The following is a 27,133-nucleotide window of genomic DNA, read 5'->3' as shown; positions in this document are numbered from 1 at the left end:
TTTGCAGTAAATTTAATCGTGTGAATAACAAATGTTGTAATCAATTCGCAAAAAAAAAAGAACAAATGTTGTTATCAACAAAACCGTACACAAAAAGGAAACGGAGGTAGTAGTAGTGCAAAGCTAGGCTTCTCACTTTCAGTACACAAAAAGTAGAATTACAGGTGGCCATAGTAGAAGGAAAAGAGGCATTCGTTGCAAGTCAATGCAACAAAAGTGCAAACAGAAGTACCCTAACCCAGGTCAGCGGCCTCTGCCTAGACAAGCCAACTAATGGCGTATCCTGCATAAAAAGGTACACGAGGATTGAACAAGAGTAGAGGCAGAGGACGCATCACACGCATCATTTTGTAGCCAATACCGCAATAGTCAAATACTGCATCCAATTAGAAGCAACTCTATACTGAAGTGACACAGTAACGACTCGATCAAGAAATAGAAAAAGGAAGACATGAGACGCCAACAAAACCAGCAAAAAAGGGCAACGGATGAACAACAACCCCTTTGCAACAGCGATGTCGCCAATTGTTTATGCCGTCCCGATGACCTCACTGCACAACAGTGACCCACACTTGCATGCTTAATTGTGTGTCCTAAGCCTCACCTAATGCGGCTTTAATTCATTGATTAATTACGTAGGGATAGCCTAATCCCGGTCGATCTCTGCAATTTATTCTCCCTGTGACTTCTCACACAAAGCTTCCCTCCCCCCTAGACCTGCAACGGCAAGTACTCCCTCCCTTTCTTGCTGCATCGCCATCACCAATAATCCAGAGTCGCCATGCCAAGATCCTTCACCTACTCGTAGCCAGCAAGATTCCATCTTTTTCCTCTGGTTCGTATAGCCAAGCCTGGACTTCGATCCGTACTATTCCGGTCGGTGGTGCTGAGTTGGGGCGGTGGCGGTGGTGTTAGGAGGATGAGCAGCTCGTCGTCGGCGGATGCGTCGCCGGGGTCGGTGCTGCAGAACAAGATAAGCCCGAGCATCCTGTTCATCGTGGCGGTGCTGGCGATCGTCTTCTTCGTGTGCGGGCTGCTGCACCTGCTGGCGCGCCACCTGCTGCGGCTGCGGCGGCGCCGGCGGGCGGCGCGGGAGGACGCGGAGAGCGTGACGGCGTTCCAGGGCCAGCTGCAGCAGCTCTTCCACCTGCACGACGCCGGCGTGGACCAGGCCTTCATCGACGCGCTCCCGGTGTTCCTCTACCACAGCGTCCTGGGCGGCGGCAAGGACCCGTTCGACTGCGCCGTGTGCCTGTGCGAGTTCGAGGCCGACGACCAGCTCCGGCTGCTGCCCAAGTGCAGCCACGCGTTCCACCTCGAGTGCATCGACACGTGGCTGCTGTCCCACTCCACCTGCCCGCTCTGCCGCAGGAGCCTCCTCGCCCCCGGCGAGCTCTCGCCCACGTGCAGTCCCGTCGTCATGGTGCTCGAGTCCGAAAGCTCACGCGACTTGGCCGAGTCCGCGACGCACGCCGCGGCGGATGGCGAGCCGAGCGGCATGGCCGTTCGCGTCCCGGGAGCAGAGGAGGTGGTCGAGGTGAAGCTGGGCAAGTTCATGTGCGTGGAAGGCAACGCGAACGCAGCTGCAGCCGCCGCGGTTGCCGGGGACGGAGCAGGCACCAGCACCGATGCCAATGCCAATGCGGAGCTCGGGCAGAGAAGGTGCCACTCCATGGGGTCCTACGAGTACGTCGTGGAGGAGCAGGCCGCGCTCCGCGTGGCCATCAAGCCGCCGCCCAAGAAGAAGCCGCCCGCGTTCTCCAGGGCGCGCCGCGGCGGCGGCGCCATGTCGGAGTGCGCGTTCGGCGCGTCCAAGCGCCTCGGCGAGGGCTCGCTCCGGTTGCCATCGTTCTCCACAACGACGACGCCGGCGGAGAAGCAGAATCGGCATCCTCACGACGGAATGGCCGCGGCGAAGCTCGCCAAGGACAGCTTCTCCGTGTCCAAGACCTGGATGGTGCCGCCGTCCTCCAAGAAGAGCGACCCGAACGCTTCGGCGTCGTCCGAGCGGCGCACGGTGTCGTTCCGGTGGCCGGTGAGGAGCAGCAAGGACGAGGACGGAGGAGGAGTCGAGCGGAAGAGCGGGAGCGAGGCGGACTGGGCCGACGACGTGGAGGCCGGGAGCTGCGGCGGCAACAGCGTCGTGTCGTCGCTCGCCGAGGAGCGGCCGTCCTTCGCGCGGCGCACCCTGCTCTGGGTCGTCGGCGGCCGGCAGCAGAGCAACAGAGTCGGAAGCTGCGCACCTGATGATCAAGATCAGCAAATCGACTCGAGCAAACCCCAATGAGAACGAAAAAACCACACAAATTCTTTCTTCTTTTCTGTTTTTCTTTTACTAGGTCGTTAGTGGTTGCAAATTTGCAGCGGCGAGAAATCTGTAAAACCCATAGGAGCTCGGAAGCAAGCTGTTTCAGAATTCTGATTAGGTCGATCAACTGCCACTCATTTGCACTGAAATTTTGAACTGTACAAGAATCTTCCCAGAAAACTGTCACTGATCTTTGGTGACCGACAGATCCCTGCTCTGGGTCGTCGGTGGACGGCAGCAGAGCAACCGAGTCGGAAGCTGCGCATCTGATCAGCAAAATCGATTCGATCAAACACCAATGATACGAACGCACAATCTTTTTTCCATTCGCTTAATTTCATCATCCTCTTCCTTTTTTCTCTTCTACAATATTATTAGAGCATCTCCACCGGCGCGCCCAAACGGTGCTGGCTAGTTTTTGAGTCCAATAGAATCGCCGGCATTCCCGTGCCGGCCCCTTCGCGTAGGGCGTGAATCGGGCGCGCCGACGCCTCGCGGCACGTTCGAAAACGATAGTGGGCTCTGCCTGGTAGCCAGACGCACCGATTTCCCCACCTCCATTCCACGCCCAAGCCGACTCCCACCTTTCTAGATCGCCACAATCGCCGTTGCCGCCGCGCCCCCTGCTTGAAATACACATCGTCGCCTGTCAAGTAACCGCCGTCCATCGACACGGCCGCCACCCCCTTGACCGGCGGCTGTTGTTTCGCCCAGAACAGAGCTCGCCGCCACTGCGGCACAACCACCCTGCCGGCAAGGTGTTCGTCAGATTGCCGCGATGGACAGCGATGACGAGATGATGGTGCAGCTGTTCACGGAGGAGCAGAACGCTGAGGTTGTCCGGCGGCAACAACATCAGCTGATTCTGACGAGCATGCTGCGCGTTCGCGAACCTTTATTCGTCGTGCCTCGGCGCGGCGGCTCAAAGCCAGCCAAGAAGAGGAACATCAACCGACATCGTCAAGCCGGCGCAATGCTGCTTGACGCCAACTACTTCAACGCCAACGCGACTCATTCGCCCAAGGAATTTCGACGCCGGTTTAGGATGAACAAGGAGTTGTTCTTGAGGATTGTCTACGGCGTCGAGGAGTACGGCAACTACTTCATCGCCAAGCAAGATTGCACAGGTTTGTTGGGCTTCACCACAATTCAGAACTGCAATGCTGCAATGCGCTGTCTTGCATACGGAGCTCCTCTAGATACAACCAATGACTACCTACGGATGGCAGAGTCGACATGCTGATGGTATCTACCTGACGTATGCTATATTTGTGAAGACAAGTCCCTCTCCAGCAAACAAGATGGAAGCTTATTTTACAACATGCTAGGAAGCAAGGATGTTGATCGTGCTTTTGGGATGCTTCAGCAGCGTTTCGCCGTTGTCAGGTACCCTGCTCTCACTTGGTCCGAGTCTCAGATGTGGGAGGTGATGAACGCATGTGTGATCATGCACAATATGATCATTGAGAGCGAGCGCGGTGAACCTATGCAGGATGATCAACCATTTAATTATCAAGGGCCACTTACTCAGGTAGAGCATGTACCTCAAGAATTTGCCCTTTTTCTTCGTATGCGCAATGAAATTTGAGATGCAGATGTCCATGCACAACTTAAAGCGGATCTAGCTGCGCATTTGTGGACGAGGAGAGGAGCCGTCAACAATGCATGATTTTATTTCTATTTGTTTGGTTGTATGAATAATTTAAGTACTATTTATTTTATTGTATGAATAATTTAAGTACTATTTATTTGATTGCATGAATAATTTAAGTATTATTTGTGTGATTGTATGAATTACTGAATATAGGATGAATAAAATGTGATTGGTATGTTGTTTCAAAATATTGTAAAATGAAGAAAAAAAGTTTTGGGGCTACCGTATGGGAGGTGCCGGTGTGGAAACAGCGTTCTCAAATAGAGCGTGCACTGCGTCGCCTCCCATACAGCAGTGCCGACAACCTTGCTGGCGATTATTTAGGACGCGTCGGTGGAGATTCTCTCATGGTTGCAAATTTGCAACGGCGATAGGAGCTCGGAAGCAAATTGTTGCAGAAATCCGAGTAGCTCGATCAGCTGCCACTCAACATTTGAACTGTACAAGAAATCAAGAACCGAAAACAGCCAGCGATGAGCGATGTTCACGTGAATGATGGATCCACAATGGCGATGGTCCGACGCGGAGGCGGGACAAGAGAGAGTGCTGCACACATGAAAAGCGGGATTTGTTTGATCCGTCGGCGCGTGATCGCACATGTGAGAGCGAGAGTGCTGCTTGGGCCTGCGCCTGTCCACCACGATCACTGGCGCTCTCTTGTATCATTCGCGCCTCCGGGATGTTTGGCAGGATCGCTTTCGCTTCTCTGAAACCAAGGACGCACGCATGGTGCCGAGTTCGGCAAGCTAGCCGAATGCCTGAATCCTTACCTGTAGGCAGAGATTTCTCTTCTGTCATCTCACAAAAAGTTGCAGAGGCTTGCTGACCTGTGGCACTGAACTGAACCACAGTTCTTGCTTGCATTTCATTTACAAGGGTTCCGAGTGACAACAAAATATTTGAAATTTGTTCGATCTGATGTTTCAAATGAACTCTTCTTGTCTACGTAGCTGGCAAGCCCAGAAGAAATTGCAGTGCTCCTTCTCGTTTGATGCAGAAATTTCAATGCAATGGAGCCATTACTCCAAGGTCAAACCGCATCTGGTCTGTCAGTTTTATGTTATTTTCAGGTCACCTGGAGCAGGCCAGTGCTGGGTTTTCCCATTTTGCCGGTGCAGTTAAGCTACCATCAATGTGTTAGGCCTAATACTTCAAGAGTAACACCAGATCGTGAACAATAGCCACTAGAACACCTAATGATCATAATCAGAGAGGTTTAGAGATGCATTACGGGTCATTGACGATCCCATCGACGCCTGCGTGAGGCAGGCTTGGTGTGGCGGTGTTGATGACGAACTTGTGGTCGATGACGATCTGGGGATCCTCCTGATCCCCTCGGGCCGCCACCTGCACTGCCCTGGAACAGAGCGACGAGGTTCCAGTCTTCCCGTTGCTTCTGGCCACTCTAGATCGGTAGAGTTTTGGCATGTGGGGGAAGCAGATGTGTAGATCGTTAACTGGGTATCAATCTCTGCCAGACTCCCCCCCTTTATATGGCACAGCGCAACAGGGGACCAAAACCATCGAGTTGGTTTTGGCACCCCGATCGAGGTGCGTTTGTTACATACGAGAACAAGTCACGTACGTGATTAAGCCCCGGACGTTGGTCCAGTGGGCCCATCCCTTTAACGTTAAGTTTTGACTTTTCTCTCGTTAATCGAAAATGACTGTCGAACCTGACAGATCAACCAACATTCTCCCCCTTGATCGTTAGGTTTAACATCATTTGCCCATTCTCCATAGGAATAATAAACCAAAGTGAGGTGTTACAACAACCAATGAAATGCTATTGAACCTCAACACTTATGGCATACCAGCCTATCTTGAAATGGATAACATAATACTTATTGGGAGTGGTTCTTATTATGGTCCCTTTATTCCAGAATCATAAAGCTTCCAGTAAACCCATGCCGGCAACATGCTCACGAAAAATTCTGGGTGGTAAGCCTTTCGTTAGCGGATCCGCAAGCATACGAGTCGTACTTATATGCTTAACATTAGTTGTTTGATCCTGGATCCTATGCATCACAACATGATACTTAATGTCAATGTGTTTGGCAGCATCACTTGACTTGTTGTTATTAGCATAGAAAACTGCGGGTTCATTATCGCAGTACAATAGAAGTGGTTTTGAAATGCCGTCGACCACTTTAAGTCCGGGAATGAAATTCTTTAGCCATACAGCCTGCCCAGGTGGCCTCATAACATGCTATAAACTCTGCTTGCATCGTAGATGAAGCAACTATAGTTTGTTTGGAGCTTTTCCACGATATAGCTCCTCCGGCAAGTGTGAATACATAACTCCGACGTGGATTTCTTACTATCCACACAACCGGCATGATCGGAATCTGAATAACCAACAACTTGTAGGTTATCGGACCTTCCGTACGTAAGCATGTACCCTTTTGTCTCTTGCATATAACGCAAGACTTTCTTTGCGGCCTTCCAAGTGGTCTAGTCCTGGATTTGATTGGAATCTGCCAAGCATCCCGGTTATAAAAGCCAAGTCGTGGCGTGTACAAACTTGTGCATACATGATGCTTCCGACAACCGAAGCATAAGGAACCGACTTCATCCGATCGGTTTCAATTTGGTTCCTCGGACATTGAAATGTCCCAAACTTATCGCCCTTGACTATCGGGGCAGGTGAGCCGGAGCACTTATGCATATTGAATTTCTTTAGTACTCGCTCAAAGTATGCCTTTTGTGATAGTCCCAACACACCTTTAGACCTATCTCGATGAATCTCAATGCCGAGGACATATGAAGCTTCACCGAGATCTTTCATATCAAAATTGGAAGACAGTAAAATTCTTGGTCTCGTGCGAGCATATCCTTATCACTGCGAGGCCAATAATATGTCATCCACATACAGGACTAATATTGTGAACCTACCGCCCTTAAACTTAACATAAATGCGAGTTGTCCTTAACATTTTCGAGTAAAACCAAAAGTTCTAATAATCTTATCGAACTTGAGGTACCACTGTCTTGAAGCTTGCTTCAAGCCATAGATGGATTTCTTCAGACGACATGCTAAATGTTCCTTTCCTTCCACAACAAAACCTTCCGGCTGAGTCATGTATACGTCTTCATCAAGGTCACCATTTAGAAATGCCGTCTTAACGTCCATTTGATGCAATTCTAGGTCGAAATGTGCTACCAGAGCCATGACGATCCTAAAAGAATCTTTAGATGACACAGGAGAGAAAGTCTCATTATAATCGATTCCTTCTCTCCGTGTGAAACCTTTTGCCACAAGTCTAGCTTTGAACCTTTCGATGTTCCCTTTGGGGTCGTACTTAGTTTTGTAGATCCATTTGGAGCCTACTCTTTTGGCGTCATTAGGAACTTCTACTAGGTCCCAAACATCATTTGAGCTCATAGATTTCAACTCGTCTTCCATGGCGATTTGCCACTTAGACGAATTCAAACTCTTAATGGCCTCCTTGTATGAGGTTGGATCCTTCACCTTTCCTATATCATCTACATCCTCACTCATGTAGGTGATATAATCATCTGAGATGGCTTTTCTTCTTTCTCGATGTGATCTTCTCACAGTGCGATGGTGGTGGAGGGGCATTATTATTATGAGGATCTTCTTCATTATCCGACCGGTGATTTTCTTCACCTTCCGGATTTGCGTTATCATTAGTTTCGGGATCACCATCAGGTTGAGGACCGGAACCGTGAGGTTCGGTCTCAACATTAGAAGTGATTCTCCTCTCGCATTGGTAGAACGACCTTTTGGATAATCGGGGATGGAGCACACACCCGATTTTCCTCAAGATCGATCTTCCTTATTTCATTAACTTCATTATCCTCAAAAAATACCGCTTGCCGGGTCTCCACGTACTTAGTGGTATGACCTGGGCAATAGAAACGATATCCCTTTCCCCTGTGCGGGTATCCGACGAAGAAACAACTAACCGTTTTTGGGTCTAACTTCTTAAGTTGTGGATTGAAAATTCTAGCTTCAGCAGGACAGCCCCACACACGTAAATAGTTCAAGCTCGGTTTCTTTCCCGTCCACATCTCGTGAGGTGTGTTCGGTGCTGACTTAGTGGGAGCAAGATTTAAAATATGTGCAGCCGTCTTCAATGCCTCCATCCATAGGCTTACCGGCAAACTTGCATGACTAAGCATGCTACGCACCATATCCAAAAGCGTGCGATTGAGGCGCTCAGCCACACCATTTTGTTGAGGTTCACCAGGCATTGAATAATGGGCAACAATTCCATTCTCAGCTAGGAACTTAGCAAAAGGTCCTGGAATTTGCCCATAAGGAGCGTGCCTACCGTAATACTCTCCCCGCGATCAGATCGTACAACTTTAATTTTTGCATTCGGTTGGTTCTCAACTTCGGCTTTGAACACTTTAAATTTGTCCAAAGCTTCCGATCGATCACGTATAGGGTAAATGTACCCATAACGGGAAAAGTCGTCTGTGAAGGTGATGAACGAATCAAAACCATCTATAGACTTAACATTAAGAGGTCCGCATATGTCAGTATGTATGAGTTCGAGGACACTCGTGGCTCTTGCCGCTCCTTTCTTAATTGTTTTTGCATATTTACCTTTGATGCAATCAACACATTTGTCCGCATCGGAGAAGTCTAATGGGAGGAGTACATCATTTTTAATAAGTCTTTCCATTCTCCCCCTCGAAATGTGGCCTAAACGACGAGTGCCACAATTTCGAAGAAGTGCTAGTACCCTTCCATTTCTTCTCAACATTTGAAACATTACTCACATGCAAAACATAATCATTCATAGATAACATATATAGTTTGCCTCGTCTGACACCGAGGCCAACATCTTTATTACAATAATTTAAAACAAATTGTTTGTTACCAAACTTGCACTCAAACATGTTATCATCGAGACAAGAAACTGAAATCAAATTCCTACTTAAAGTAGGTACATAAAGAACATTATTTAAATGAAGGTGAAAGCCGGTGTGGAGCTCCAAGGTGAGTGACCCAACAGCTTCAACATCAACTTCAACTCCATTTGCAACTCTAAGTCGTCTTGCCCCGCTTGTTACGGTTTGGATCATATTTAATCCCTGCATAGAATTAGCAACGTGAGCAGTTGCACCTGAATCAATCCACCATGATGTACAAGAGAAATCAGTATATAACATTTCATCAACAAAAGTGATTTCATCTGTACCTTTCTTCATCATCCACTTGAGGTATTCATGACGGTCCTTTACGTAATGGCCTTCCTTCTTACTAAAGAAACACACATTATCGGTGGGCTCGAAGACTGTCCATTATCCTTTTCCTTTTCCTTTCCTTTAAACTTTGGCATTTCCTTCTTGAAGGTTTTCTTTGGCGACTTTGAAGGGCCTGACCCGTCATGCTTTCTCTTTGAGGATGCAACATGAAAAGCCTGATCCTTGTTCTGCCTCATCATTCTTTCTTCTTCCTGGACAATTCGAGGGGATATCTCAGCAAGTGTCCACTTCTCCTTCATGGAATTGTAGTTGATCTTGAACTGATCGAACTCTTCAGGGAGGGACTCCAAGATCATGATGATAAGGAGGTTGTCACTGAGCTCACACTTTAGGTGCTTCAGTTTATTTGAAGCATTTATCATTCTCAGTATGTGTCCCCTAACATCACCATCATTTTTATACTTGCCAAGTAGCTTGTGAAAAAGCTCATGAGCATAAACCTTTTCGAGCCTTTGAATTGCTCCTCCAAGGCTTCCATAAATTCCTTAGCAAGTATCTTTCTTGGGGAGAGCCCTAATAATCTCAGGTGAAATGGAAGAATTCATCACGAGCATTGCAACGTGATTGGATTTGTCCCACTTCTCCATCTTGGAGTCATAAGTTTTCTTTAGTTCATCATACCCCGTAGCACCAAGCAATCGGTGCCACGGGCTTATCCTCCCTTAAGGCATAATCAAACTCGTTGAAAGCCAAACATAGCTCAATAGAGTTCTTCCAACGAGGAAAGTTGCTGCCGGTCAACCGCTCGACAAGCATCATAACGCATCGCAGCGGAAGCTGAAAATTGACATGGACATACATAAGTAAAATTGCATGAATATAAAATAAACATGCCATAAAATTCTTATTCTATGTCAAACACCGTTGGGCAGAAATGACATGAATTAGAACAACATTAGGGGTTTGACTTGCGTAAATAACACAACGTTGGTCAGAATTATTTTTGCAGTCATGACATTCTCAAAATTAAACATCAACATTAAGCATTTAAGGAACAACATATTTAATGTTTAATTTGATTATTCAACATTAAAACATACTAAATACTCTAAACAAAAAATCTCGTTGGTTCATTTCTCGTTCGAATAAGTAGCATGTTTTCCGATCACATTATTTTAGGCAATTATTTTCTCGTTTATTACGAGTGCATAAAACATGAGGTATTAACATAAAAGTGCACTCGAAAAACATAAAAGAAAACAGAAAGTCGTCGGCCCGTAAAACACTGGACCGTCAACAACCTGGGCCGAAGCCCACTCTCGAATGCAGCCCAAAAGGACCCCCAGCCCGGCTGCTGCTCCGCCTTGATCTGGACCGTCCAGGGGATCGGACGGCCGAGATCATCCAGGGCCGGAACAAAAACCGGTGGCTCATGGAAACCCTAACCCTAAAATCATTCCCCACCCGAAAATCCCGCGACGGAGACCACGGCGGCACGGTGGCTGTGCTCCGGCGGCGGGAGGCGCGCGAGGCGCGGGCGACCACGGCCGGCAGCAGGCGGCGCGCGGGCGAACACGGCCGGCAGCACGCGGCGCGCGGGCGACCACGGCCGGCGGCGCGCGGGGTGACCATGGCGGCACGGTGGCTGCGCTCGACGGAGCAGCATGCGAGGACCGAGTCCCGCGTGCTCCTCCGCCGAGCGTGGCTACTGGTGCCGGTGTCCTCGTACTGGTGGGGTGCGCCGGCGTTCGGCGGCCATTCGTCAACGACGGCGGCAGGTGGCTCGGCGGCCAGCGACCGCGCGTCCATTCCGCGCCTTGCGGCGCGTCCATCCGCTCGCTCCTCCGTCGGGAGGGTGACGGCGGCGCGGGATCCTTGCCCTCGCCGGAGCTATCGCTGCTCCGGCGGGCCCCGAAGGGAGAGGCAACGACCCGGCGGCGTCAGGTGAGGTTCTCATCCTCAAAAACGTGCCAAATTGCATATTTAGGGTTCATCCGTAATTGGGGAATTAGGGTTAGGGTGTATACATCATCTAATCATGCAACATAAAACAATAATTCGGGCTAATCTGAGGCTTAATCATGATTTCGAAACTAAAATAGGATCATCAGATTGCTTGCATACCAAATCTGAGAGCCTAGCATGCATAACAGGGGCTAAACATCAACATAAACAGCCTAAAAAACATGATCTTTATACAAAATTGTGATCTCAGATCACTACTAGGGTTCTAGTGCTAGCAGTACTAGGCGTCTGATACCATTGTTAGGCCTAATACTTCAAGAGTAACACCAGATCGTGAACAATAGCCACTAGAACACCTAATGATCATAATCAGAGAGGTTTAGAGATGCATTACGGGTCATTGACGATCCCATCGACGCCTGCGTGAGGCAGGCTTGGTGTGGCGGTGTTGATGACGAACTTGTGGTCGATGACGATCCGGGGATCCTCCCCGATCCCCTCGGGCCGCCACCCGCACTGCCCTGGAACAGAGCGACGAGGTTCCAGTCTTCCCGTTGCTTCTGGCCACTCTAGATCGGTAGAGTTTTGGCATGTGGGGGAAGCAGATGTGTAGATCGTTAACTGGGTATCAATCTCTGCCAGACTCCCCCCCTTTATATGGCACAGCGCAACAGGGGACCAAAACCATCGAGTTGGTTTTGGCACCCCGATCGGGTGCGTTTGTTACATACGAGAACAAGTCACGTACAGATCAAGCCCTGGACGTTGGTCCAGTGGGCCCATCCCTTTAACGTTAAGTTTTGACTTTTCTCTGTTAACTGAAAATGACTGTCGAACCTGACAGATCAACCAACACAATGCTCCCAACCGAGAGAAAATCTGTTTGCGGTTTAAGTCGCACGGAGACCCACGTAAACGTAATCAGTGCGTAGTAATTAGGGGAGTAAACACTATCGTCGAGGAAAGGCTCTTTTCGCCACCCCTGGCGCCGCATTAGCAGCGCGATTAGTGCAGCGCTAGTAGAGCAAGTTTAATAGTATAGCCAGCTGCTGGCTATAAGCCATGTGCCATGCCATTTGTAGCTAACATAGAGCCAACATGTATAATAGTGAGCTATAATCATGTACTACTTTATCAATGGATGACCCACATTTCACTCTCACAAAGTGCCTAGGAGCACGTGCTAGAGCTGGCTCTTGCATGAGAGCCCACTCCTCTTCTCTCTCCTCCAACTAAGCATGAATATATTATTTTAACCCTTATAGCCAGCTGACTAGGACTTATTATACTTGCTCGTAGCACTCCCACGCACCACTGTTAACTGAAGACATAATTCCCACCACTGTTAACTGAGTACGTTCCATCTCCTCAAGAGAATCCGATCAGTGTTTACAATTTCTGATGAACTTTACAGTTTCTCTATAAACATATGCCAGTAATATTGGGGGAAATACTGTGGCCGAGCCAAGTGCAGCCCTACACAAGTAAACTCAATCTTGGATCCATCCAAAACCTAAAGAGATTTTAGCATATACTACGTATACCCAAATAGGCTCACATGATCCGTGAAAACTTTGTCTGTACCTCCGAGTTTCATCCAGGGTTTATGTTCTTGAGAATAACAAACATTTTTGAGATAGAAAGATAAAGGAGGCTGCATTGTTTGGAAACCTCCAAATTAAGATCGTGACGGAAAATAAACGAAACAACAATATTTATATTTGAAAATAAACTAACTGTTTCCAGGGAACTCTTCGATCCAGCATGGAGTGTATGGAAAAGTTTCAAAGAACCAGTGATCATTAGTTAAGCAGTAGTTGAAGATGCTATAGCTCGTTGGGCATATATCCCCCAAGACTTGAAGCTTCGAGCTGCCTAAATGATAGGCTAATCCTGTCTCCAATGTATGATGTTCCTCTGTGATGCTCAAGAAAACAATCTCTTTGTATGGGTGAAAGCCGAGTATATCAACATGTCCACGGAGATGGCACTGTTTAACCGCGTAGTCTCCCTTGTCCAAGAGATCATCATAATAATCATCATCGTCGTCAGAGTTCCATTCAAATTTCCCCTCGAAATAGTTTCCGCGTTTTACTTCTGGAAGAATAGAGCGGGCGCTGAGTTTTCCTCTAAAAAAACTGTAGTTCGCATCCTCTAAGACCCATGGTCCACAAGCTTGCCGATCAAACACCTGACGTGCGAGCATGGGCTTAAGGTCATTCTCGTGCTTCAAGATCCAACTCATCTCACCATCTTGGTCATGAAGGATCCAAACTCTAAGACGATCACGAACTGATGCCAAATACACCCCCTTTTCCGATTTTCCTAGATACCTGATCCATGACATATCCGCTGGTGTTCTGATTACTTTGTATTTCTGATCAGACAGTGATATTCTGCAAAATCAAGATGGTATTCGTAGAACCAATTACTTCATTAAACAAGGTATAAAAATAAACATGAAGACGGAAAAATAATGAGATACCTTAGTAGAAAATGATCCTGCCAATGCACGTATAGTGCACCGCGCCAGTAGGCGGCATAGTCACGGTCCATATTCACTTGCATATCGGCAATGATCCCTGCTGCTTCCCCTTGTCGAACAAAAGACCTCTCCTCCCACCTGCCCGTCTTTGAGGAGTAACAATGCATGAACCATACTGGCGGTGGCCATTCAGATCCGTCGTCATCTCTCGGACGTACGCGAACCACAAAAGGAACCATGAACACCTCATAGTGGAGTGATACCGTGGGATCAAAGACGATGAACTCCTCGACGAAATCCGCGTCGTCGGACGGGCGCGGGGGCAGAGGAGCCCAACGTCGCGTGGCAGGGTTCACCACATAGTTCTGGAGCAGGAGGAGCCCATTGCAGTGATCGCTAATACTGTAGTCGTCGGTACTGTCCTCGACCCATGGTGTCGAGCTTGGTGTGAGGGTGGAGGGAATGAAGTCGAGGAAGTTGCCGCTGATGGCAGGGCCTGTGGAGGAGGTGGAGCGGGAGAAGAGCTCCGCGAACCTGTGCCCTTCGAGGTGGACGAAGATGCCGCTGAGCGAGAGCGGGAGCAGGTCGGCGCGCAGGAGACGGCGGTCGTCGATGACCGTCTGCCAGGCCTTGCAGACGCAGCGTGATGCGGCGAGCCAGCGTGGCGCGAGACGGCGGAGTACGTCGGCGAGCTCGTCGTTTGCGAGCCGCGCCACCTGCGGGTCGTCTTGCTCCATCTAGCTTTGCCCTAGATGCCTATACGCCGGAGAAGATCTGAGCCCCGAGAACGGCGGGGGGGTTGCGCTTCTTATGCTACGAGTACGAAGCGGTAAAGGCATCAACCAACCAAGATAACACGTCCAGCCAGTTTTCCAAACAAAAAAGGAAAGTTGTGGTTCTATTAAAAGGGAGGCCCATGAAGGCCCACTACCATCGGCCCGTCTAAACTTCTCACATCGGGTCTCTCGGGTCGCTCCGGGCACGGGAGCTGCTTTACACCGACCAGGTCGGTGGGTGCAACACACCGCACAGCCCCCACGTTAGTGGGCCGCGGCCCATCGCATCAGGTGAGCTTTTTTTTATCTTTTTTCTTCCTTCTTTTCTGTATTTTTCTTTTCTGTTTATATTTTCATTTTTTAAATATAAAACTTTAAAATATTTTTTTAAGAAAAATTATTTCACAAAAATTTGAACAGTTTTCTGAAAATGAACAGTTTTAAATTTGAACATTTTTTAACTGAACAATTTCAAATTTGAACCGTTTTAAATTTTGAACAGTTTTTAAATCTGAACAATTTTAAAATTTGAACATTTCCTGATTTTTTTAATATGAACAATTTTTTACCTCAAACAATTTTCGAAAATTGAATTTTTTTTTACTATGAACAAATTTCAAATTTGAACGATTTTTAGATTTGAACATTTTTTGAACTATTTTTAGATTTGAACATTTTTCAAATTTGAACAAATTTTAGATTGAACTTTTTAAGTTTGAACAAAAATAAAAAATAAACAGAAAAGAAAAAAAAAGAAAAAAAGAGACAGAAAAGAAAAGAAAAAGGAAAAGGAAAAGAAAAGAAAAAAACGAAAAAGAAACAGAAAACGAAAACGAAAAAACGCGAAACGGGCCGACCAGGCCGGCCCATACCGCGCGCGGGGGGTGTGCGGCGCGCGGTAACGACCGACCTGGTCGGTGTATAGGAATTGCCCCGGGCACGCCTACTTATATCGCCTTAAGCCCTAAGGACATGTACAATGGTGATATCTTAGCAGTGCCACGTAGGATAAACGCTGAGGTGGAGGAAAGAGAAAGATGAAAAAAGACTTTGATTTCTCTTAGCTAAGAGATCATCTCTTAGCACAATCTCTCTCACCATAAATTTAGGATGTCTCGTTACGAAAGATAAGACTAAAAAACAACCCATTGTAGATCATGTTTTATTGTTATATCTAGCTTACGTGACAGGACTAAGATAAGACAGTCTTATCAACCATTACATATGCCCTAAGCGGTGATCGGGGGCAAACCCTATACACCGACCAGGTCGGCGCGTACCGCGCGCCGCACACCCCCGCGCGCGGTACGGGCCGGCCCAGTTAGGTGCGGGCTGCCTCCTTTTTCGATTTTTCTTTTCTTTTTTGTTTCTTATTTTCTGTTTCTTTTTTTTCCTGTTTTCTTTTTTCTGTTTTCTGTTTTCGTTTTTCTTTCGTTTTTTCTGTTTCCTTTTTTTACTTTTATTTTTCAGATTCGAAAAATAGAAATATTTTAAAAAATTAAATTAAAAAATGTTCAAATATAAAACACCGTTCAAAATGTGAAAACCGTTCAAATTTAAAAATCGTTCAAACATGAAAATTGTTCAAACATGAAGAATGTTCAAATTTAAAAACCGTTCAAATTTAAATATCGTTCAAACTTGAAAATTGTTCAAACATGAAAATGTTCCAATTTAAAAACCGTTCAAATTTAAAAATCGTTCAAACTTAAAAATTGTTCAAACATGAAAAATGTTCAGCTTTAAAAACCGTTCAAATTAAAAAACCGTTCAAACGTGAAAAATGTTCAAATTTTGAAAAATAAAATTTTTTGAAAAATATTCAAAATATAAAATCGTTCAAATTTTAAAACTGTTGAATTTAAAAATTTTCATATTTTGAAAAAAATCTTGAAAAATAATTTCATAAAAAATGTTAGATTTTGAAAAAGAAAAATATTAATAACAGAAAGAAAAAACAGAAGAAAGAGAAGAAGAAATAAAAACATACCTGAGCTAATGGGCCGCGGCCCAAACTACCCGACCTGGTCGCTGGGGGTGTGCGGCACCCCGCACGCGCCGACCAGGTCGGCGTATAGCAGTTCCCGTGATCGGGAACGCTTCCGCTCAGGGAATCAAATGGTCTGGAGTAAAGATGGGCCCGGCCCATATTTGGTACGTGTATCCTGTTTGCTCCGGTTCTCTGGAGGTTTTTTCTTAAAAAATATTCGAATTTTGAAGAAATGTTTAAATTTGAAAATTAGTTAATATTTGAATTTTTTTCAGACTTTGAAAAGTTTAAATTCGAATACATGAAAATTGTTTAGATCTAAAAAATGTTCAAAATTAAAAATTCTTTAAATTTAAAAATTGTTCAAATGTGAAATTGTTAAATTTTATAAATGTTCAAATTTAAAAATTGTTCAAACTTCAAAAATATAAAATATGAAAATAGTTAAAACTAAAAAATATTCAGCTTTAAAATTTTTCAAAATGAAAAATGTTCAAAGTAAAAAAATTGTTCAAATTCGAAAAAAAAATCAAATCTAAAAAAGTTCAAACTTGAAAAAATCTAAAAGTTCAAAATTTAAAATTTTCAAAGAAAAAACGTTGGACAAAACCAGGAACTGGAGTGGAAAAACTAGTTGAACAAAAAAACGAAAGAAAACGGGAAAACAGAAGAAAATCGAAGGAAAACTCATTCCCTCTATAATGGGCCGGCCAGCCTACCGCGCTCTGAGCGGAGCAAAGAATAGCTCCCGGGAAATAGGTTTCGCCGGTCGCTCGTCCATACAACACACTACGATCGGAGCTGACTTCAACTTATTTTTTCAATAAAGAGTTTTGGAAACAATATATTAATATTACGAAGATAAAGACATATCCACAAATATAAGATATATCTACTCTCTTCAACAACGAAATGTTGTAGTGGCATTACAGAGACACACATAAAAATTGATCAAGCAACATTAGGGTACTTGAACTCGAACGCCTTACCCGCTCCCATCACCATACATCCGAATACAGATTCTACGATCCTTGAAGACGGCTATGAGGCCCACCTATGATCATCTTCAAGCGTAGAGAAACGTATTCGCTAACATGGCAAGTGGTGTACTCACGGATCAGTCTTTAGACGATTTTGACTGTAAAATTGTTCTGCAAAAAGCTCCCTAAACAACATACTTCTTTTTATTTTGAGCTCCCTTTCTAATTATGATCTAATTTTTTTTGTTTTATCCCACACTAGAACGGCTGCCGGTGTCCCCTCTACCTTCATCGGGCGACCCCCGTGATAGTGCTCCAAGTTCGGCGCCAGACAATCTTGCTGGTAGTTATGGAAGCGGTTGGGAAACCCCAAGAGGAAGGTGTGACGAGCACAGCAGCAAGTTTTCCCTCAGTAAGAAACCAAGATTTAATCGACCAGTAGAAGAAAGACGTAACTTCTGAAGGTGTTGCTAGCTGGCTAGTGGTAGGGCGCACTACTGCCGTCAGCAACAACGTGGAACCTGGACATAACACAACCAAAATACTTTGCTCCAACTTATAGTGAGGTTGTCAATCTCACCGGTTTTGCTAAACACAAAGGATTAAATGCATCAAGTGAAAGGAGATGTTTGCAGTAATTAAAGAGAACAGAGCTTGCAGTAAGTAAACAGAGCATGATTGCAGTGGTTGAATTTATCAGTGTAGAAGAATGAGGACCGGGGTCCACAGTTTACTAGAGGTGTCTCTCCATTAAAGATAAATAACATGTTGGGTGAAAAAACTACTGCTGGACAATTGACAGAATATCGACCATACATGATAAGATGATTACTATGAGATTCGTTTAGGCATTACAACATAATACATAGACCGTAATCCAACTAGGTATATGACTAATAATTCACCTTCCGGTTATCATTCGAACCCCTTCCAATATTAAGTTGCAGGCAACAAATTATCGCATTAAGCAAAATTACCTTCGGATAAAACATTGTTATTTTCTCCCTAGTAGCAACAACACATCTACAATCTTAGAAATTATTGTCACTCTTTTAGAAAACTGGAGGCATGAACCTACTATCGAGCATAAATACTTCCTCTTGGAGTCACAAACATGTACTTGGCCAGAGTATCTACTAGCAGCGGAGAGCATGCAAGATCACAAATAATATATGACAAGAATATATACTCAATCTCAACGTAGTATACAATATTCATCGGATCCCAGCAAACACAACATGTAGCATTACATAATGATGATCTTGATCATGTAGGGCAGCTCACAAGATCTAAACAGAAGGTACAAATTAGAGAAGACAACCATCTAACTACTGCTATGGATCCATAGTCCTGGGATGAACTACTCACGCATCACTTCGGAGGCGGACATGGTGATGTAGATGCCTCCGGCGATGATCTCCCCCTCCGACAGAGTGCCGGGAAGAGTTTCAGAGCCCTCCCGAGATGGGTTCTGCAATGGCGGCCGCGATGGAACTTTTCGTGGATTGAGGCTCGGGTGTTTAGGGTTTTCCCAAGATCATGATTAAATAGGCGGAGGGGCGATGTTGGTTGATACGTCTCAAACATATCTATAATTTTTGATGCTCCATACTTATTTTACACCAATCTATACTTCTTATAAAACAAAACCCCACCAACTGCAATTAATGTTAGTCTATCTCTACATGCAAGTCATCCACATCATCTATTCCATTAGCCAATCAAATATCCATGTCATCCCCACTAACATTCATTATTGATGTATCCTTGCATGCAAGCTATCTATGTCACCATTTTTTGATTAAAATATCCACATAGCTAATTTATAGCCATCATATATAAAAAATCATGTGAATTAAATTTACCATCCCAACTATTTTGGACTATTGAATATTGCATACTTCTACAGACAATTCATATTACATATGTATTATACCATTTCATTTAGATAATATAATTTCTTAGAAGATTTCCGCTGCAGCGCGCGGGGTATCCTTCTAGTTCATACTATATGTTTTGTTTACACTTTGTTGCACTTTTACATGATTTCCGGCACTAACCTATTAACAAGATGCCACATTCCCTGTTTTCTGCTGTTTTTGTATTTCAGAAAAGTTGTACATGAAATATTCTTGAAATTGGACGAAACAATATTTTACCGTACCAAAGACGAAATCCGAAGGGGGGTCGAAGAGGCGTAGCAGGGTGCCCAAACCACCCCTAGGCGTGGCCTGGACCTGGCCCACGCCTAGGGTAGGTGTGGGGCCACCAGGCACCCCACCAACCTAAATCCTCCGCCTATTTATACATTTTCTCAGGGAAAACCCTAGATACCCGAGCCTCCATCCATGATGAAGGTATCCACACATGCGATGAAGGTCCTCACCGTCGCCGTCTCTCGTGCGGGATTTGCCCGGCAGCGAGACAACTGTCGATGGTGGGGGGTGAACGTTGCAAACGTATCTATAATTTTTGATGGTCCATGCTTGTTTTACACCAATTTCTATATGTTTCGTTCGCACTTCGTGGAACTTTTATGCATTTTCCGGAACTAACCTATTGACAAGATGCCACAGTGCTAGTTCCCTGTTTTCTGCTATTTTTGGTGTCAGAAAAATTGTATTTTAAATATTCTCGAAATTGGACGAAACAAAAGCCGAAGTGCCTATTTTGCCGAAGCGAAGACGGAGTCCAGAGGGGGGTCGAAGAAGTGGCGCATGGCGGCCAGACCACACCTAGGTGCGGCCTGGCCCGTGCCTAGGGGTGGTGTGGGGCCACCTGGCACCCCACCGACCTATCTCCTCCACCTATATAAAGCCTTCGACACAAAAACCCTGAATACCAGCGTCTCCGTCCACGAAAAGTTCCGTCGCCGCTGCCATCGTCCTGAAAAGTTTCGGGGGTCAGAACTTCCTGTTTCGGCACCCTGCCGGGACGGGGATTGACCCCCGGAACCATCTCTATCGACTCCATCGCCTCCACTCCGACTCCATGATGGTTCGTGAGTAGTTCCCCCTGGACTACGGGTTCTCAACTGTAGCTAGCTGGTATTCTCTCTCCCATGTAATTCAATACGATGATCTCATGAGCTGCTTTACATGATTGAGATCCATATGATGTAATCGTGTTGTGTTTGTTGGGATCCGATAAATTGTGGAATTGAGATCAGATTGTTTATCATATTATCATACTACCGTTATTTAAGATCTTGCATGCTCTCCGTTACTTGTAGTTACCTTGATCAAGTAGTTGCATGTATCTCCAAGAGGGAGTATTTATGCTCGATAGTGGGTTCATGCCTCTAGTTTTCTGGAAGAGTGACAATAACTTCTAAGATTGTAGATGTGTTGTTGCTACTAGGGAGAAAACAACAATGTTTTATCTAAGGATAATTATATTGTTTACTTTACACACATTGCTTAATGCGATTATCTGTTGCTTGCAACTTAATACTGGAAGGGGTTCGGATGATAACCTGAAGGTGGATTATTAGTCATAGACGCAGTTGGATTACGGTCTATGTATCATGTTGTAATGCCCAATTAAATACTACAATAACCTTTATCTTATCATAGCATGCATTGGCATGCCCTCACAATTATCAACTGCCCAACTGTAATTTATTCATTCAACACATGTTATTTGGAGAGTTACCACTAGTATAGATAGCTGGGAACCCCGGTCCTTCTGTCATCTGCATTGCTCTAAAGTCAACTCCGCACTGGAATACTTTCTGGTGTCATCTCCTCGGTGCCACTGCTGCTATGTTACTATTGCCATTGCTCTCATATTACTGCTGCTTTCACATCACCCCTGTTACTAGTGCTTTTCTAGGTGCAGCTGAATTGACAACTTAGTTGTTAAGGCTTATAAGTATTCTTTACCTTCTCCTGTGTCGAATCAATAAATTTGGGTTTTACTTCCCCAAAGACTGTTGCGATCCCCTATACTTGTGGGTTATCAAGGGGGGGGGGGGGATCCTAGACTAATATTTTGGCTAGAGTTCTTATGTCTGCCATGGCAAGGTCTATTTCTTTATCAGAAGATTGGATTGATTCATCTTTAAATGCTTATTATTTGTGCACTCCTTTGGAATCAGTTATTGTTTCTGTATTCTTGCTTTTGTCTTTAAAAAATCATGTTAGTTCATGTTGTGTCCAAATTGTAGACAATTGTCCCATCGATCAACAAATAATATCATTGGTGGGTGCTTTTGTATGAGTTCCTGTACAGTTCTCGTGTGTGTGTGTGGGAGGGGGGGGGGGGGCTGTGCCTTCCATGATAGCTGGGGTATCCATAAATGGGGCTTAATAAAACTGTGCAGCATCTGAATATGTACTTTCACTTGTTAGTCAAATAATATTTTCTGCCTTAGTTAATTTGTGCTGGAGGGAGTAATAGATAACAAAATCAATTCACTGCTTGGATCTGGCTCTCCACAAAATTCGCCTTTTTTTCTTTGCTTTTGTGAACATATTCCTATCACCTCACTTGAAGTTCAAACAATAGTATTTTCTTTTTTCGTTGCAAAGCAAAATAATAAATGTTCATTACTTGTAGGTAGAACAATTTTGTTTTTGTGATGTTACTTGACAATACCTGAAAGAACTGTGAGGCTCTGAGCTCTATCACCCAGCATGTAACCCAATACCCCCGTTGTTTTCTTCCAAGAGGTTCTCATCTATGTCCTGATAAAGGTGGTGGGAGGAGGAAAGTGCACAAAACACCAATGGTTGGTGTATTTGTTGCAAATAACACAAAAATCAGACATTAGTTGCAGGTAACCCCAGATTTTAGTCTAATGTGTTGCACCTAGCCCAAAGAAAGCGTTTTATGCCTTGATACATATCTTACACATGGGCTAATTCCTCTATACTGTATACATGGTCTGGCTGGCCCATCCCTTTTATCCAAGACGAGAACCAGATAACAGTGGTGCTTTTTGGTAAATCTGAGTTGAAAAGTGATGGTTTTATGCTATTGACTCGACCTTGTAAGGTGCTATGAAATTTTGGAACTAGTAGACTCTAATGAGGCACTACAATTTTGGATACCTGCCATGAGTCATTTAATTTTCTTGCCAACTTTTTAAAAATTGTCGTATATTGTGGTATACATATAGAAATACATCAGGCACACATATCTATTCGTGTTAATGGCCTAAAGCGCTCTGTTTGGGCTAGGTGCAACACATTGGATCAAAACCTAGGGTTATCTGCAACTAGTGTTTTGATTCTATGTTCTATGCAACAAGTGCACCAAACATTGGTGTTATGTACAATTTCCCCTAGCGGGAGGCTGCCTGTCCCTGGTGGCAAACTCGGTGGGGTGGTAGTGTGGTACATCAGGTTAGAACCTTTGCCCTGTGGAGTGAAGCGATATATTACCGGGGTGGGATAGCGAGGTAGCTGTGCCGAGAAACTAAGATTTTTCGATAAAGGGCGCTTTATTATTACTCATGTTTAAGCAATACACCCGACCTCTGCATAACAAGGATGCACACAGCCGCTGATAGTTCCAGTTCAAGAAACCAAGAAAAAAGGAAATCACATGAGTACTTTGTCTGATAAAAGCAAAAACTAAACTACAGGAGTTCTACTATGCAGCCACCCATGTTGGGTAATAAAATCTTTCGCCGTTTCCTCCAAGCGTGAAGACACCTCCGTAAATAGGTCGCGGTCCTCCAAACGCTGAAGCGACGACCATGAACGGAGCAACGCCGTACATCGGTAAATAACCTCCATAAGAGAAGAATTTTTATTATCAAAAACCTTGCCATTTCTACATATCCAAAGCGACCATAAAACTGCTATCGCTCCCACTCTGATAAGAACTTTGAACCTAGCATCTACTCCGTTTAGCCAATTGCCAAATATATTTGCAACACTTTTTAGAGGATATAAAGTGGAACCTATCTAAATGATTAACCGTATAGATCTAGCCAACTGGCATTGGAAGAACAAGTGTTTTATTGTTTCCTCCTCGTGACAGAAAACACACTTAGTACACCCATGCCAGTTACGTTTTGCAAGATTATGTTTAGTAAGAATTACACCTCGACGAAGGTACCAAGAAAAAACCTTAGTTTTTAGTAATATCTTCATCTTCCAAATGGATTTATTATTAAAAACCGGTTGAATAGGTTCAATTAAGGCTGAGTACATAGAACCAACAGAGAAAACCCCTTTTTTGTAAGATTCCAACGGAACTCATCTGATCCTTGTTGCAGTTGGACAGAAGCTAATCTCAGTATTAGCTCATTCCAAGAGTTCAATCGAGGGCCAATGTGATCACGCCTGAATGTTACTGACGGTGGTGATGTAGCCATCACCTTCTGTATAGTATCATGCTTATGTCTCACAATATTGAACAAGGCTGGATATTATTCACGAAGAGTGGTTGTTCCCAACCATATATCCTCCCAGAACCTTATCTCAGACCCATCTCTAATGGAAAAGGAGCCATGTGGGAAGAAGTATTTCTTAGTCGCCATTATGCCTCCCCAAAAATGCGAATCTCCTGGTTTCCAACTAACCTGAGAGATTGCCTTTGAGCCAACATACTTCCTCCGCAACAAATTCTGCCATACACCATCCTCGATTAACAACCTAGCTAGCCATTTACCTAGCAAAGCTCTGTTCTTAACCTGTAGATCATGGACTCCAAGTCCACCTTGATCCTTAGGACGGCAAACAACACTCCATTTTGTTAACCGGTATTTTTTCTTTTCACTATCTCCTTGCCAAAAGAACCTAGATCGGAAATAGTCCAATCTATGAAGGACTCCCTTAGGCAACTGGAAGAAGGAAATCATATACAGTATCAGATTGGTGAGTACTGAGTTAATGAGAACCAATCTTCCACCGAGAGATAGTAATTTACCTTTCTAACTACTAAGTCGTTTCTGAAGTCTTTCCTCAACGAGTTTCCATTCAGCAAGTGTGAGTCTCCGGTGGTGAACCAGAATGCCCAAATAGCTAAGCGGAAAGCTGCCTAACCCACATCCAAATAGTTCGGCATACAGGTTTGCCTCGTCTTGGGCTTCATCAAAGCAAAACAATTCGCTTTTATGGAAATTTATTTTAAGACCTGACAGTTGCTCGAACGCTGACAAAATTAATTTCAGGTTTGTAGCTTTTTGTAGGTCATGATCCATAAACAGAATTGTGTCATCGGCATATTGAAGAATTGATAAACCTCCATCAACTAACTGAGGTACCACTCCTTCAATTTGACCATCAACTTTAGCACGCTCAATTAAAATTGCCAACATGTCCGCCACAATGTTGAATAACATTGGAGATAGCGGATCACCTTGTCGTAAACCTTTTTTTGTTTGAAAGTATCGACCAACATCATCATTTACTTTGATGGCGACACTTCCACCAAAAACAAAGTTATTAATTAACGCGCGCCACTCCTCCGAAAAACCTTTCATACGGAGTGTTTGTTGAAGAAACGACCATTTGACTTTATCATAGGCTTTTTCAAAGTCGATTTTAAGGATGACTCCATTCAACTTTTTGCGGTGCAACTCATGAATTGTTTCATGCAATGTAACGACTCCATCGAGGATATATCGTCCTTGCATAAAAGCAGTCTGAGTAGGTCGTACCACATGATCAGCCACCGAATTTAGTCTAATAGTAGCGACTTTGGTAGAAAATTTGAAGCATACATTTAAAAGACATATTGGTCTATACTGTTGGATCCTTTCCGCATCATTTACTTTAGGGAGCAAAATTATTTCCCCAAAGTTGATTCGGAAAAGGTCCAACTGTCCAGCATGGAGCTCAACAAACAAATCCATCAGATCTTTCTTAATGAAATCCCAGAAGTTCTGGTAGAACTCCGCTGGAAATCCATCAGGACCTGGCGCTTTATTAAGCTCCATTTGGAAGACGCTTTTCTCACTTCCTCTTCTGTGTAAGGATTTGTCAGAAAAGCATTTTCTTGTGGAGATACCTGAGGGATATCATCAATCCTAGATTCATTTAAGGATATATATGATTCCTCCGGTGCACCAAATAAGCCTTTATAATATGATGTAATACAGGACTTAAGCTGCACATGGCCCTCAATCAGACCCTCATCTTGCGACAGAGAATGAATGCGTTTCTTCCTGTGCCGACCATTGGCCACACTATGGAAGTATCTCGTATTCGAATCTCCTTGAAGAATGAATTGGGCTTTTGACCTTTGGTACCATTTGAGTTCCTCTTCTCTCAGTAGTCCAGCTAACTTCGCATTATATTAACTTTTAAGTTCAATTTGTTGCGTAGTCAGTGGGCGTACTTCGGCGATTGCCTCTAAATCATCAATTGATGAAGAGAGAGAGAGAGTTTCTCCTGCTTAAGCTGCCCAACCAAGTGTCTCGCCCATCCACCAAGGTATCTCCGAACCGATCGAAGTTTGTTATTCCACCTTTGGATGTGGGTAGACCCTGCGACCGACTGCTCCAATACCTTCTTAACCATGTCTGAGAAACCATCCCTAAGCAACCATCCAAGTTCAAATTTGAACGGCCGACAGCGTTGAGGCGATGGTATTCCAGTTGAAAGTAAGATAGGAGCATGATCTGATAAAGACGCAATTCGAGGTAGAACCCGTACCGATACGAAAGGGAATTTCTGTTCCCAGTCCGAATCCATGAGTACGCGATCTAACTTCTCGTAAGTAGGTTCAGGAAGACTGTTAGCCCAAGTGAAGTGCCTCCCAACCGTTGCCACTTCTCTTAAGTCCAAACTGTCTATAACAGCGTTGAACAGAAAAGGCCAATGGTTAATCTTCCTTTGCTCTTTTCATGATGGTATCGCAGCAAATTAAAATCCTCTCCTATAACAATAGGATATGGATTGTCTTTCGCTAGATTAACGAACTCACGAAGAAAAGCAGGCTTAAAGTTATCCTGTGCGGCCCCGTAAACAGAAACCAAACTCCAAATGAAATTATCTGACTTATTCCGAATGTGAAGTTTTATGTAAAAATCACCCCTGAATTATCCATAATTACCATGGTTGAAGATCGGACTCCTATCAATAAGCCGCAAGAACGCCCTGCTTGTGACGGTAAAGCACACGTCCGTTGGGAACCCTAAGAGGAAGGTATGATGAGTACAGCAGCGAGTTTTCCCTCAGTAAGAAACCAAGGTTATCGAACCAGTAGGAGATGAAGATCACGTGAAGGTTGTTGATGAAGGAGTGTAGTGCGGCGCAACACCAGGGATTCCGATGCCAACGTGGAACCTGCACAACACAATCAAACTACTTTGCCCCAACTTAACAGTGAGGTTATCAATCTCACCGGCTTGCTGAAAACAAAGGATTAAACGTATGGTGTGGAAAATTATGTTTGCTTGCAGAAGACAAAAGAGAACAATGATTGCAGTAGGTTGTATTTCAGATGTAAAAGAATGGACCGGGGTCCACAGTTCACTAGTGGTGTCTCTCCAATAAGATAAATAACATGTTGGGTAAACAAATTACAGTTGGGAAATTGACAAATAGAGAGGGCATAACAATGCACATACATATCATGATGACTGATATGTCTCAAACGTATCTATAATTTCTTATGTTCCATGCTAGTTTTATGACAATACTCACATGTTTTGTATACACTTTATATCATTTTTATGCATTTTCCGGTACTAACCTATTAACAAGATGCCAAAGCGCCAGTTTCTGTTTTCTGCTGTTTTTGGTTTCAGAAATCCTACACAGGAAATATTATCGGAATTGGACGAAACAAAAGCCCACGGCCCTATTTTCCACGGAGGATTCCAGAACACCGAAG

The 27,133-nt window shown here is 44.5% G+C and overlaps 1 protein-coding gene across 1 annotated transcript; it reads left to right on the top strand.

The window, feature by feature from the left end:
• Positions 1-769: 769 nt before the first annotated feature.
• Positions 770-2,287, top strand: LOC124690857 (RING-H2 finger protein ATL13-like). The gene has a single exon (XM_047224185.1). The coding sequence runs from the start codon at positions 920-922 to the stop codon at positions 2,285-2,287; it is 1,368 nt and encodes a 455-aa protein (XP_047080141.1). The 5' UTR covers positions 770-919.
• The last annotated feature ends 24,846 nt before the right edge of the window (positions 2,288-27,133 follow it).

This window comes from Lolium rigidum, chromosome 2 (genome assembly GCF_022539505.1).
Source record: "Lolium rigidum isolate FL_2022 chromosome 2, APGP_CSIRO_Lrig_0.1, whole genome shotgun sequence".
In the NCBI taxonomy this organism is placed as follows: domain Eukaryota; kingdom Viridiplantae; phylum Streptophyta; class Magnoliopsida; order Poales; family Poaceae; genus Lolium; species Lolium rigidum.
This window is presented reverse-complemented; position numbering and strand designations above follow the sequence as displayed.

Bases quoted from the DNA above. Each gene is read 5' to 3' on its own strand.
- LOC124690857 (XM_047224185.1), top strand. From the start codon at position 920: ATGAGCAGCTCGTCGTCGGCGGATGCGTCGCCGGGGTCGGTGCTGCAG.